Below are 15,184 nucleotides of genomic sequence, written 5' to 3' on the forward strand. Positions count from 1 at the left end.
GTTGGTTCACCCTCCAATGGCCGCCACGGCCGGCGCATCTCGCTGATCCGAAGCCAGGAGCCAGGTGCTTCTCCTGGTCTCCCTTGCGGGTGCAGGGCCCATGGACCTGGGCCATCCTCCACTGCCTTCCCGGGCCATAGCAGAGAGCTGGCCTGGAAGAGGGGCAACCGGGACAGGATCCGGCGCCCCGACCGGGACTAGAACCCGGTGTGCCGGCGCCGCAAGGTGGAGGATTAGCCTATTGAGCCGCGGCGCCGGCCCTCTTCATATCTTACACAGGTCTTTTGGTGAACATGTGACTGCTTTCTCTTGAGCATAAACAAAGTAGTGGACTTACTGGCTCAAAGGGTATGCATATGTTCTGCTTTAGTAGATATTGACAAGTTTCCAAAATGGTTGTGCCAGTTTGCCTTCCACTAGCAGTGCATGACAGTTCTAGTTAGTTGCTCCATCTCTTCAGAAGTTTCTTCAGAAGAGAATCCATTACCAGCATAAAGGGGGCACAAAGGGTAAAGAAAAAAGACTTGGGGGGAAGGGGTGAAAGGAAGCAGTGGGATCTCAACAATCCATCTTTTTTCACTTAATCCTTGCTTTCGGACCAGCTCCTTATTCCTAACCTGTGGTATGCCCGTTGTACACAAGCTCTCAGCTTTTCTGATTCGGTTTCTTCCATATTTTTATTTATATGAAAGGCAGAGTTACAGAGGCAGAGGCAAAGAGAGGTCTTCCATTCGCTAGTTCACTCCACAGATGGCCGCAACTGCCAAAGCTGGGCCAATCTGAAGCCAGGAGCCTCCTCCATGTCTCTCACGTAGTTGCAGGGGCCCAAGGACTAGGGCCATCTGCCACTGCTTTCTCAGGCCATAGCAGAGAACTGGACCGGAAGTGGAGCAGCTGGGACTTGAACTGGCACCCATATGGGATGCCGGGATTGCAGGTGGCTGCTTTACCTGGTATGCCAGAGCACTGGAGAGGAGGTGTTAAATTCAATTATTCCTGGGGCCGGCGCTGTGGCGTAGGGGGGTAAAGCCGCTGCTTGCAATGCTGGTACCCCAAATGGGTGCTGATTCGAGTACTGGCTACTTCTGATTTGGCTCTCTGCTGTGGCCTGGGAAAGCAGTGGAAAATGGCCCAGGTCCTTGGGTCCTTGCACCCATGTGGGAGACCTGGAGGAAGTTTCTGTCTCCTGGCTTCAGATCAGCACAGCTCTGGCCGTTGCGGCCATTTGGGGAGTGAACCAATGGATAGAAGACCTTTCTCTCTGTCTCACCCTCTCTCTGCCTGTAACTCTACCTCTCATATAAATAAATAAATCTCTAAAAAATTTAATTATTACTGATATAAACTTTCAAGCAATTTCTCATTTCAAGTCCTTCCCCTCGCCCTTGCTTTCAGTTACCCAAATGCCTCCACACACACAGCTTTCAAGGACTGGACAGCTGATGTTTCAGTTCTCTGCTTTCTTGTCAGCTAACAGCTTTCCAGCTTCTCAAAGTCTATTGCTATCTCGTCTTCTCTGTGGGCTCTTTGTGTTTGGTATTCTTATTTATTTCTTAACTGTTGTTTCAATCAGATTCAGGAAGGAGAAAGACAAACACAAGTATTTATTCAACAATTATTTACAAAGCACTCACTTTGTGTCAGAAAGTATTACAGGTCTTGGGGATACAACAGTAGTACAGAAGTGTGGAAAGAAAAGAAAAACAAACAAACAAACAAACAAACAAACAAAAAAACAGGGGCAGGTGTCGTGGCATAACGGGTTAAGCCACCACCTCTGACACCAGCATCCGATGTGGATGCCGTTTCAAGCCCTAGCTGCTCCCCTGCCAATCCAGCTCCCTGCTGATGGCCTAGGAAAGCAGTAGAAGATGGCCCTTGTGCTTGGGCCCCTGCAGCCATGTGGGAGACCAGGAAGAAGCTCCTGGCTCCTGGCTTTGGATTGGCCCAGCTCCAGCTGTTGTGGCCAATTGGGGAGTGAAGCAGCAGATGGAAGACCTCTCTCTCTCTCTGTCTCTCCCCTTCTCTGTCTATAACTCTGACTCTCAAATAAATAAATAAATCTTTTTCAAAAAAATAAAGGAGACAGATAAGTTAAAAAATACATAGGTATTCCTTATCATCTGAACTATCAATCTAAATTCAGGAACCAAAAAAGATTTGGAAACATTTTTTGGATAAATCCAAAAATCTGCTAGTTTCTGGAACTCAGGAACCAAGCAGATTAGAATAATTTGGTGGCCTTCAGCATTCAAACTCATCATCAGAATCAGGAATTTAATGTATTTCGGCAACCAGGGCTATTTGTCTGTAAGATATGGTAGTGATACAAACTCTAAGGAAAAAGTTGGCACAAAAGGAGGGGCAGGGATGGGCTGACGGTCAAGGGAAGACCTCCGTAACAATACTATGTAGACATCCGAGAAACACAGAAGGGCATTTCATGGACACAGAGACTCCAAGTTCAGGAGTGGGCTTGGCATATTCGTGTAACAGCAAGGAAGACAGTGTTGCTGGAGTGCATTAAATAAGAGAGAAAGCAGGAGAGGACGAAATCAGCGAGAATATCAGGGGCCAAATCCTATAGGGCCTTGCCTTTATTCTGAAGAAGATGGGAAACCATCAGAGGCTTTTGTGGGTTTTGTTTTAAAAACATCAATGGCCGGCGCTGTGGCTCACTAGGCTAATCCTCTGCCTTGCGGCGCCGGCACACCGGGTTCTAGTCCCGGTCGGGGCGCCGGATCCTGTCCCGGTTGCCCCTCTTCCAGGCCAGCTCTCTGCTGTGGCCAGGGAGTGCAGTGGAGGATGGCCCAAGTGCTTGGGCCCTGCACCCCATGGGAGACCAGGAGAAGCACCTGGCTCTTGCCATCGGATCAGCGCCGGTGCGCCAGCTGCAGTGCGCTGGCCGCGGCGGCCATTGGAGGGTGAACCAACAGCAAAGGAAGACCTTTCTCTGTCTCTCTCTCTCACTGTCCACTTTGCCTGTCAAACAAACAAACAAAAAACATCAATGATCTGCTCAGAGAACAGATTATACTGGAAGAGACAGAGTGGCAAGGCTGGTTAGGAGGCTGCTATAATAATCCAGCTGAGAGACTGGTAGCTTGACACAGGTCCTTCGGTGTAAACGGTAAGAAACAGATTCTCTTAAGTAACAGACATGTTTTGCAGCTGGTTTGAATGCAGGGGGTGGAGAAAGTGAATAGTCAAGGATGACAGTTTTTGGCTCAAGCAATGGAAAATTGCAAATACCACTTTCTAAGATGAGAAGCTTAGGACAGGGGAAGGGAAGGGTAAGCAGATTGGTGGATGGAAATGAACAAGAAAGGAAACAAGTATTTAGTTTTTGTCAATTTAAGTTTGAGCACCGCACAGACATCCAAGTGGAGATGTAGAAGGAGCAGGTGTATGTGAACATGGATGTCAGCAGATAAGCTGGAATACACAGAAAATGACAAATAGTCACCATATAGACAATACACAGCTTATGGAATAGGGATAGAGGGAAAAGAGGTTTGAGTACTAAACCCTGGACAATTCCTCTAATTCAGAAAACAGAAATTTGAGGAGGAGCAGCCAGTCACATAGAAGACTCAAGAAAGAATGGGGTTTCTTTAAAATGGGGGGCGAGGAGCGGCAGCTCTGTGGTGCAGTGGGTTGAAGCCCTGGCCTGAAGCACCGGCATCCCTTATGGGTGCCGGTTCTAGTCCCAGCTGCTCCTCTTCCAATCCAGCTCTCTGCTATGGCCTGGGAAAGCAGTGGAGGATGGCCCAAGTGCTTGGGTCCCCACACCCACGTGGGAGACCCGGAGGAGGCTCCTGGCTTCGGATCAGGGCATCTAAAGCCGTTGCGGCCATCTGAGAGGTGAACCAGCAGATGGAAGACCTCTCTCTCTGTCTCTATCTCTCTCTGTAACTCTTTCAAATAAATAAAAATAAAATCTTTAAAAAAAAAGAGAGAGAGAGAATGGGGTTTTAGAAGTCAAGTAAAGTGTTTTTAAGATGGAAGGAACAACCAAATGCACCCAAGGCTGCTATAGTAGAGTGACTGGGACAAAAGCCTGCCGAGTGAATTGAAGGCAAAATGGAAAAATTTGGAGATAGTAAACATACACAACTCCTTCCAGACATTTTTAAAGGGAGGCAGTAACTAGGGGAGAGTATAGGGTCACAAGAATTTTCACCATTTAGACTGGGGGATAAGTTTGCATATTGGTCAGTTCAGTAGAGTAAAAATTAATTGATGAATGATTTAGGAGGAAGAAGGGATAAATGAAAAAGTAAAATCTTTGCGCTGGCAAGAAAAGTTGGAATGACATGTACAAGTAGAGTTTTTCTCATTATTCTTCCAATTACCTGGAGAAAGGGAAGTGAGATCTATGGCACTGAAAAATAAATTTTTACAAACAAGCAAAGATTCAATCAGAACTAAAAGTTTATGTGACTCCTCATCAGGACACTAGAGATTCGCACCCTCCATAGGTCCAATTCTTAATTAACCTTTGCTGAAAAAGACGTACGACATGTTTTCATTCTTGAGAAATTCTTTCATTATAATAGAGTAGCTGATTTCAGGACAATAAATACTAACATAGTTTCTTGTAAGCCTCATGATTCTGTCTCACATCATTTAGAAATAAGGTAAAGTAAAATAAATTACTTTCTATTAAAATATTTTATTTTCTGTAATTACGTATCCTTTCCCTTACATCTTCCTCTAATGGCCTATTGTCAGCAGAAACTTTTCTTTTTTTAATCTGAGGCCTGTGCTGTGGCATTTTAGGTGGTGCTGGCATCCCATATGGGCACCAGTTCGAGTCCTGGCTGCTCCACTTGTGATCCAGCTCCCCGCTAATGCACCTGGGAAAACATCTGGGGAGTGAACCAGTGGGTAGAAGACACCTCTTTCTCTTTCTCTCTCTCTGCCTCTCTGTAACTTTGCCTTTCAAATTAAAAAAAAAAAAAACAACTTAAAAAAACCTCTTTTTTCAAAAAGATTTATTTGAAAAGCAGAGTGACGAGAGAGAGAGAGAGAGAGTAAGAGAAAGAGAGAGAGAGAGAGAGAGAGAGAGAAACACACATCTGGGTCTCCCAAGTGGGTGGAAAGGATCCATGTACTTGGGCCACCATCCACTGCTCTCCAAGATGCACTGGTGGGCAGCTGCATGGAAACTGGAGTGACCTGGATTTGAACGAGCACTATGATATAGGATGTGAATGTCCTAGGAGGTGGTTTAATCTGCTGTGCCACAACGCCCACTCCAGTAGAAACTTTTATCACTGAGACTCTACAAAACACCATATATCTAATTTTAGAAAATTATATCCTAGACTATTTTTATCAGTGGAAAAACTAAAGTTGCTATTTTCATCAGTGTCTAATTTTAAATGCAATCTTTTTTTTTTGACAGGCAGAGTGGACAGTGAGAGAGAGATAGACAGAGAGAAAGGTCTTCCTTTGCCGTTGGTTCACCCTCCACTGGCCACTGCAGCCGGTGCTCTGCTGCCGGCGCACTGTGCTGATCCGAAGCCAGGAGCCAGGTGCTTCTGGTCTCCCATGCGGGTGCAGGGCCCAAGGACTTGGGCCATCCTCCACTGCACTCCTGGGCCACAGCAGAGAGCTGGCCTGGAAGAGGGGCAACTGGGACAGAATCCGGCGCCCCAACAGGGACTAGAACCTGGTGTGCCGGTGCTGCAGGCGGAGGATTAGCCTATTGAGCCACGGTGCCAGCCTAAATGCAATCTTGGAAAGAAGACTGCATTTTAGGCTTCAATACATCCTTTATCCTGAAGTTATATTGACCTTTGAGTCTTTGTAGGTGTCTAATGAAAATGAAAGATTAAAGTTAATGTAGTCAAACGTTCTGAGAACAAGTAGTCATGACGATATATACAACTTCCAACGACACAACTACTAATTTCAAACACCTAGAAAATCTATGAGGCCGGCACTGTGGCACAGCAGGTTAAAGCCCTGGCCTGAAGTGCTGGCATCCCATATGGGTGCCAGTTCTAGTCCCGGCTGCTCCACTTCCAATCCAGGTCCCTGTTATGGCCTGGAAAAGCAGTAGAAGATGGCCCAAGTCCTTGGGCCCCTGCACCCGCATGGGAGACCTGGAGGAAGCTCCTGGCTCCTGGCTTCAGATCAGTGCAGCTCCAGCCATTGCAGCCATCTGAGAGGTGAACCAGTGGGTGGAAGACCTCTCTCTCTCTCTGTCTCTACCTCTCTCTATAACTGTCTTTCAAATAAATAAAATAAATCTTAAAAAAAAAGAAAAAGAAAATCTAGACATATTGTAACAAGAGGGGTAGTCAATAGCTACAGTGAGACTTCAGGAAGTAACACCAGATGCTGAACAGACACCTGAATCTTAGACTGCTGACCTAACGGAAAGAAAGCAGTCTCTCTAAGCCAACAACAGAACTATGTATTATTTTCTCATTCTTTGTTTCCAAGATACTTGTATAATAATCACTTCCCCTTTCTAATCTCCCCCTCACTGTGAACTACTCATTCATTGCTTTATGGTGGTTTTATCACATCCAAAATATTCTAAGTTCAGGTGAAACTGGAGAAATGGCCAAGTTATAGCCATGAGAAAAAAAGGGGATGGAGGGGAAACACTTAAAATCACCATTTTAATTAGCCTGAAAAAGAGTAATATTAAAAAAGGAGGAAGACCTATAAAGGGAACAATGATTTCAAGAAGCAAGATTTATCTACGTCCATCACTGGCCATGCTCTGGGTCTCTGAAATTCCTGGGGTATTTTCTCAGAAAAGTCTGGAGAATGAGTTCTTGATTTTTCAATCTGCCCCGCACCTTAAAGGAACTATACTTCCCAAGTAGAAAAGATGAAGGGCCCTAGTTACCCCTAACTGCACGAAATCTGGAGTAATCTTAGCTATAGTGCTGTTTTTAGCTTGATACCATGAATAAAAATTTCAGCATAAAAAATACCATTACTTTTATCAGAATAACGCATAATGTAAGTTAAAGATCACAATTATTATAATTTATCAATCTTTTACTTTGCAAAAATAGCTCACCTGGTACAAAATAGTCTGTTGATACAAACCAATGAAATTCCAAATGAAATCCCAAGCGAATAGCCTTCAAAGTGACAAGGAAAATCAAATAGAGAACAGATACTGTGCCTGTGAGAAAGAAAAATCAGAAACGTTATATTTGACAGACTATTTTAATATCAAACTTTGTTCCTGCTTTTTCAGTGCAGTGTGAAAATTATTACTTGCACTGATTATCACCAATAAAAACCATCTGGAATCTAAAGAATAGAAACAAGGGGCCAGTGTTGTGGCAAGTGGGTTAAGCCACTTGCAGTGCCAGCATCCCATTGTCAGAGTGACGGCCTGAGTTCCAGCTACTCTGCTTCCGATCCAGAATCCTGCCAGTGCATCTGGAAAGCCCGTGGAGGATGGCCCAGGTGCGGGAGCTCCTGCCACCTACATGGGAGATATGGATAGAGTTCCTGGCTCCTGGCTTCAGCCTGGCCCAGACCTGGCTGTTGTGTTCACTTAGGGGATGACCCAGCAGATGGAAGATCTTTCTCCCTCTCCATGTCTGCCTTTCAAATACATACATACATAAATAAATGCTAAAAAAAAAAAAAAAAAAAAAAAATCCAGAAGCAAGCGATGTGAATTACAGAAAACAAAACAAAAAACCATGTGCTAGGCTAGGCCTAGGTTGGAAAAGTCTGCCACAATAGTCAAGGTGAGATAAGAAAGATGAAGAAAAAAGGGCTGCTTCTGGGGGCCCAACTAACTGCTGAGGCTCCTATCTTGACTCAGCACCAGCCCTGCCAGGACCTCAAGGTCACTGAGAGAGGAAAGGAAGAGCCAGAGTGGAGCCCCAGCCGAGGCAATGGCTGGCACCATGGGCACAGGGCATGAAGGAAGCCTGCCTCCAAGTTCAGAGCTCAGCATACCCAACCAGCCATGTTCTGAGACAAACAACTACCAATAACCTATTTTCCAAGCGTGGCAAAACTGTAAAGGTCACTATAATGAAAGATAAAGATAGCAGGACAAGTAAAGGGGTTACAGTCCCAGCTGTTACAAGCATTTGGGGAGTGAACCAACAATTGGGAGCCTGCTGTGTCTGTCTCTCTGTAAAATAAAAACGCCGAGGTAGGCAATATTAAAAAATATAAAATATAAATATATAAAAATAAAATTATCTTCAGGCTATAAGGGTTTCTTTTTTTAAGATTTATTTATTTTACTTGAAAGTCAGAGTTACATAGAGAGAGAAGGAGAGTCAGAGAGAGAGAGGTCTTCCATCCGCTGGTTCACTCCCCAATTGGTCACAATGGCTGGAGCTGCGCTTGTATGAAGCCAGGAGCCAGGAGCTTTTTCTGGGTCTCCCATGTGGGTACAGGGGCCCAAGGACTTGGGCCATCTTCTGCCGCCCTCCCAGGCCATAGCAGAGAGCTGGATAGGAAGTGGAGCAGCCAGGAGTCAAACCGGCACCCGTATGGGATGCCGGAACTGCAGTTGACAACATTACCCACTCCGGCAACATTACCTGCTACAGCAGAGCGTCAGTCCCAAGGGTTTTAAAAATTTATTTATTTTTATTTGAAAGGGATAGCGACAGACAGACAGAGTTCGTCCATCTACTGGTTCACTCCCCAAATAACAGCCAAGGCTGGGTCAGGCTGAAGCTAGAAGCCCAGAACCCGATCCAGGTAACACATGGGTGGCAGGGACCCAAGTACTTGAACCATCATTTGCTGCCTCCCAGGGTGCTCCTTCGCAGGAAGCAGGAATTAGAAGTGGAAACAGGACACAATTCCAGGCGTTCTGATACAGGATGTGGGCATCCCAAGTAGTATCTTTACTGCTGTGCCAAACATAAGCAAACTTCGTGTTAGGCTTGGACTCTATCCTCAAAATATTTCACTATGGGGAAAACGCTGTGGTATAGTGGGCTAAGCCTCTGTCTGTGGTGCCGGCAACCCATATGGGTGCTGGTTTGTGTCCCAGTTGCTCCTCTTCAGATCCTGCTCTCTGATATGGCCTGGGAAAGCAGTACAAGATGATTCAAGTACTTGGGTCCCTGCACCAACATTGGAAACCCAGAAGAAGCTCCTGGCTCCTGGCTTTTGGTTGGCCCAGCTTTGGCCCTTGTGGCCATTTGGGGAGTAAACCAGAAGATAGATGATCTCTCTCTCTCTCTCTCCTTCTCCCTCTCTCTGTAACTCTACCTCTCAAATAAAATCTTAAAAAAAATATATTCAATTATGTATATGTGGATATTTCAGGAATCTAAAACACTTCTGGTCTTAAGTATTTTGATTAAGGTATATTAAGCCTGTATTAAAAATCAGGGTTTACTATTAATTTTAATTAAAATTAATTTTATTAAAGTAGAGAGCTAATATTGATAAAAATGCAAAACAATTTATTATATTAATGCTATTGTTATCCCATGGAAAAATATTAAAATGATTTGAAACATTTGTTATATAAGTTTTATTTGTGTTTGATTGGTTGACATGAGCACGTTCAAAATAAATACAATGTTTACAACAAAAACTTCATAAAGACTGAGAAGTTGGGACAGGTGGTTAGCCTAGTAGTTAAGACACCTGCTTCTCACACTGGAGTGCCTGCGTTCGATACCCAGTTCGAGCTCCTGACTCACACTTCCCAGGAGAAACAGTGATGGCTGGAGTAAATGGATTCCTTTCACTGTGAGGAGACCTGGATTAAGTTTCCAGTTGCTGGCTCTGGCCCTGGCACAACTGCAGCTGTTGTGAACATTTGGGGAGCGAACTAGCAAATGGGAGCTTACTCTATTTTTGCTTCTCAAATAAATAAAAATTTAAGAAAAAGTGAGGTTAGGGAAAAAAAAGACTGAGAAATTGAATAGTTCATTGTAATAGTAATGTTAGTAAACTTTTTCTAAAAAATTACTTATTTATTTTATTCAAAAGGAAGAATTACAGAGAGAGAGATATCTTCCATCCGCTGGTTCACTACCCAAATGCACACAACGGCTGGAGCTGCACCAATCTGAAACCAGGAGCCAAGAGCTTCTTCCAGGTCTCCCACATAGGTGCAGGGGCCCAAGCACTTGGGCCATCCTCTTCTGTTTTCCCAGGCCATAGCACAGAGCTGGATTGAAGTGGAGCAGCCAGGTCTCAAACCAGTGCCCACATAGATGCCGGTGCTCCAAGAGGTGGTTTTACCAGCTACGCCACAGTGCTGGCCCCAGTTAGTAACTCTTAAAGAGACTTGTATTACAAAAAAAGTAGTTTATGTGGATCATAAATATATTTGAGAAAGGTGGTAAGTCAAATAATTCATGAACGATCTGATGGGATATCTGTCTCAGGGTTTGATTGGACAGCACTGCTTGCTAGATGCAGATTCCAGATTCAATTCACAATTATTATAGACAGGATGAAGTGGACAGAGTTTAAGAGTTATTCATTTATTTGAAAGGCAGAATTACAGAGAGGGGGAGACAGAGAAGAGAGAGTGGGAGAGAGATCTTCCATCCACTGGTTCATTTCTCAAATGACCACAATAGCCAAAGTTGGGCCAGGCTGAAGCCAGGAGCCAGGAATTCCATCAGGGTCTCCCATGTGGGTGGCAGGGTTCCAAACACTTGGGCCATCCTCCACTGCTTTCCCAGGCACATGAGGAGGGGCTGGATAAGAAGTGCAGCAGCCAGGACTTGAACCAGAGCCTTTATGGGATGCTGGCATCGTAGGCAATGGCTTAACTCACTATGCTGACCCTAACATTCGGAGTTTTTAGCAGTGTGAAAATTGGAAGATTATTTCTTTAAATGAATTATGTCCAGTTGTCAGGGAGTTAGGAAACTTAAGAAAGTACTGGATGCTAATTCCTCTAGAGAAGTTACAGTTGTAAAAGAAGAGGAAAGAACCTAGGAAAAGGGAAAAAGCAGAATATCCTTAAGGAGCTGGGCAGTAATCAACCTGTTTGGAGGTCTCATGACTGTTTTGCCCAATTGAGCATATAAGTTTATATGCTTTTCAAAGATTTGTTGCACTGGAAAGTTGGCAAGCACATCAGGAAACCACAAACGAGCTATATAAGCTCTACTGTGGGTTTGGAGATTAGCTGATTCAGAAAGTATGAACACAAGAAGCCAAAGATTATGTAACTGTAACTCTTCATTTTCTGTACGTGTCCATGGCAGCTTATAGTGACTCTTGCTCTGAGACAAAGAGGCACAGAGAATTGTCTTATATTTCTTCCTTTGGTCTTTTGAAATCCAAAGCCATCTCCTGGTTTCCTGATGTGATGTCACTTAATTATTTTCTACTGTAGACTGCTTACCAGGAGATCAAATTGACTGGGAGGATCTGAAATTCTATGGTCTATTTGGAATTATCAGTTCTGCATGAATGATATCATTGCCTCTTCTTTAGTTAATGAGATTTGGGTTTTCACTGGGGGATACTTAAATAGGGTCAAAACATTTCTTTAGGGGTAGGCATTTGGCACAATGGCTAAGATACTACTTGGGACACCTGCCTCCCATATCAGAGTGCCTGGGTTGAGTCCTGCCTCTCTTCCAACACTGTTCCCTGCTTCATGCTAAGGTGCACTCTAGAGGTGGCAGGAGATAGCTCAAGTAGCTGGGTGACTGCCACTCACATGGGAGACCTGGACTGAGTTACTCACTCTGGCTTTGGTCTGACCCAGTCCCAGCTGTTGCACACAATTTGGAAACGAACCAGAGGACAGAAGGTGTCTTTCTATCTCTCTGCCTTTCAAGTGAAATAAAAATTAAAATCAAAACCAACATTTCTTGGGGATTTCTGAAAACAGTACTCATAGAAAAATATCTGCTCCTTAAAGAAGCAATAGTGATGTAAGAAAGAAAATCACCAAGGAAGAAAGCAAAAGCAAAATAAACCTAAAGGCTAGACAATGACCTTGCAGGTTCAAAGTCAGATGACAATTATATGTGATACTCTTCAACAGAGTCTGTAGCAAAAACATTCCATAACTTCCCTATTTATGTTCTAATGTTTCTAACCCTTAAAACTGAAAATTCCTATAATATTTATTTGGACCTCTCCTCCTGAAATTTTAGTCTATTTCCTCTAAGTTGTTCAGTAATGTTAGGATGGGAAACCAAATAAATCATGTCTCAAAAGGGGGCAGGTAGGTTGAATGGTCACGCACAATTTTCTATGTGCCAAATTCCATAAAAAACAAATAACAAAAAGCAGGGTGCCCTATGAGTGAACAAACTGAACACAGATGAGCAGGCCTGGAAGGTAACTCTCCCGAGTCAGACAGTATTTCCACAGAACCCCCCCTGTATTCTGCTCCACAACTCAGTATCACATCTTACCTAGGATATTAAATTTTGAAAAAAATGAAGGAGACTTGAAATTGAGCAATGGCAAAAGGAGCCCTATAAGGTAAAAGGGCACTGTCTTGGACTTATTCCACCACTTTTCAAATTGCTGGACTTCTGTGTCATTGACATAGAAAATCGAAGAGCTGTTGTCAGGATGGTCACCACTCCCGGCACTTGGGCAAATCACTGCAATAGGAAGGCACCAGATCAGCGAAAACCACAAAGAACTAAAAATGACTATCCCCAGATACTGAAGCCTGCTCTCCCCGTCTCAACTACCTTGAGCACGAAGTTTCACCTCTCTGGAATGAGAAGTGTATTCAGGTATATTACGAATCTTCCACGTGAAAATACATAACTAAAGGTGAGAGCATCTTAGGAAATTTTGAGGTATATCCTTAGCCTCTGCCAGACACTATAAAAACGTCCAACTAATTATCCTTTGGTTCCACTGCCAATGAGAAAGTATTGAGCTAGATGGTAATCTTATTTATACAATAATATAACAAACAGCATTCACAGTAACCATGTTGTACTAATAACCCATACAAATGCAAAAAAGCAGGTTTCTTTTAACAGCAAAATCTACTGATTTGGAATAAACAGAAAGACATCATTGAAACAGATGCCATGGTATCCACCAAATCGTAATCACTGATTAAAATGCACAATTTTGAACCCTAGGAATCCAAAAAATTTTGGAAGTTAAGCACACTTGATAGAAGTTGAAGAGTCTAGATGATATCCAGAGAACTGGGAAATCAGTAAAATATCATTTTCTTAACACTTAACAAGTGGAAATTTCTTCTGTTATCAGAGTACAGATTATTCTCATATCTCTAATTTCAGAAGAGTTTGGCTGGTAATCACAACTTTGTGAAGAATTTATAAGGCTGGTGGAAACACAGTAAGCAACTATCACCCAATATCACTCGTCAAAGCGAAAGAATAGTCAGTCCTATTTTGTATTTTCTACCTATTTAAATATTTATATATTTTCATCTACTTGAAAGGCATAGTGTCTCTATAGAGAGGGGAGGAGAGACAGACAGACACATCCACATTCACACAAACAGATCTTCTGTCTGCTGGTTCATTCCCCAAGTGCCCACAACTGCTTGGGCTGGGCCAGGCTGAAGCCAAGAACTCCATATGGGTCTCTCACAGGGGTGGCAGGGGCCCAAACACTTGAGCCATCATCTGCTGTCTCCCAGGATGCATTAGCAGGAAACTGGATCAGAAGAGCAGCTGGGAATCAAGCTGGTACTTTAACACGAGATGCGGGTGTCCCCAGTGGCAGCTCAACCTGCTGCACTCAACACCCATCCCTATCCATTATTTTGTATGTCACAAAGCTAAACATTTAATCTTCTTTCCCCTTTCTAAATCAGCATTTTAGCATGTACTTTTTTCTTCTATGCTCTGGACATAAAAAAATTAACTTGAAATTTTCTTGTGCTAATTACAATGTTTAAGAGCACAGGCTTTGGAAGTAAACTGAATAATATCTCTTAACTTTACCACTTAACAGTTAATGTGTCTTTGAGCAAATTAACTTCTCCGCGCCTTCTTTTCTAAAGTGTAATTAACAGTGTCTACCTTATAGAGTTGCTATAAAAATTCAGGACAATGCCTGAACACAGTTAAGAATTCCACAAACATTAGTTCCAAGTTTTTACCTTTATTGAGGTGGGTTGTTTCATAATACATTTACCACATTGTTCAAAATAAATATTGTAAGAGAAATTAAAAAGTACTGGTATATGGAGTGGGTATTCAGCCCAATGGCAAGACATCCATACCCCAAACTGGAGTTCCTGGGTTGGAGTTCTGGTTCTGATATTATGATATCAGATTCTGATATTACGACATTATGATTCCTGCGTCCTGCTAACGTATACTCTGGGAGGAAGAAGGCCATTGATAGCTCGACTAGTTGGTCCCTACCATGCATTTGGGAGACACAAAATGAATCCCTAGCTCCTGGCTTTGGCCTGGCCCAGACCTGCCTGCTGCTGTGATCTGGGTGAGTTTTTGACTGGATAGGAGCTCTGTCCATCTGTCTCTTTTCTCTTTCAAATAAACTTTTTCTTTAAAGTGTTGGTATCAACATAAGGTACTGCCAAGAAAGGTAAATGGACTTTGTTGATAGTGTTCTCCAAATCACCAGTGTAGTTGTGGTATTTATGACCTTAGTAGTATTAACGACCTCTTAAGATCTTGTGATATTTATGACTCAATTCCTAATTGGAGAAGAAATTCTATTAGCTATAACTAGTTCCATCAACTGGTATCAAATGGGCTATAATAGTTTTCTCTTTTAAGACAATGATGTTATTTGGCTCATTGAAGATTCTGAGGTAAGTGATAGGGTACAGGAGATTTTAGCATAATAATTCAGAAGTACGGGGGTGTGTATCCACAGGACCAAAAGCTGGCACACCACTCACTCATTTTCTAGTGTTAACAAAAGACAGATTCATCAGGTTTAATTAAGGGGCAAAGTGAGATACTGAATAGCAAACAATGGAATGTATGCTTCAGGAGAGGAAGACTTCTGTCTGTTCATTATTACATCCCCAGAGTCCAGCACAGGTCAGGACGCACAGCAGGCTTAATCAATAGGTGTTAGAAGAACTGCCCTCTTGATAAGCCACTTGCAACACCAGCAGTCCACATTGAAGTGGTGTGAGTACTGGCTACTCCACTTCCAACCCAGCTTCCTGCTAATGCGTCCAGGAAGCAGCACAAGATGCTCTAAGAACTTAGGCCCCTGCTAGTCACGTGGAAGACTGCCATGGAATTCTGGG

At 43.3% G+C, this 15,184-nt stretch overlaps 1 protein-coding gene across 3 annotated transcripts in view; it reads right to left on the reverse strand.

The window, feature by feature from the left end:
* The window catches only part of SLC38A9 (solute carrier family 38 member 9), a 92,454-nt gene that overhangs the window by 25,442 nt on the left and 51,828 nt on the right, over positions 1 to 15,184 (reverse strand). For all 3 annotated transcript variants that reach the window (XR_009868058.1, XM_062211976.1, XM_062211975.1), the window contains exons 9-10: positions 12,366 to 12,560; positions 7,049 to 7,156 (exon numbers count right to left, since the gene is read on the reverse strand). Coding sequence is in view for 2 of the 3 variants with exons in the window: in XM_062211976.1 (XP_062067960.1) it covers positions 7,049 to 7,156; positions 12,366 to 12,560 (303 nt within the window). In the remaining variant the exon portion in view is untranslated. The remainder of the gene's footprint in view (positions 1 to 7,048; positions 7,157 to 12,365; positions 12,561 to 15,184) is intronic.

This window comes from Lepus europaeus, chromosome 15 (assembly GCF_033115175.1).
Source record: "Lepus europaeus isolate LE1 chromosome 15, mLepTim1.pri, whole genome shotgun sequence".
Classification (NCBI taxonomy): domain Eukaryota; kingdom Metazoa; phylum Chordata; class Mammalia; order Lagomorpha; family Leporidae; genus Lepus; species Lepus europaeus.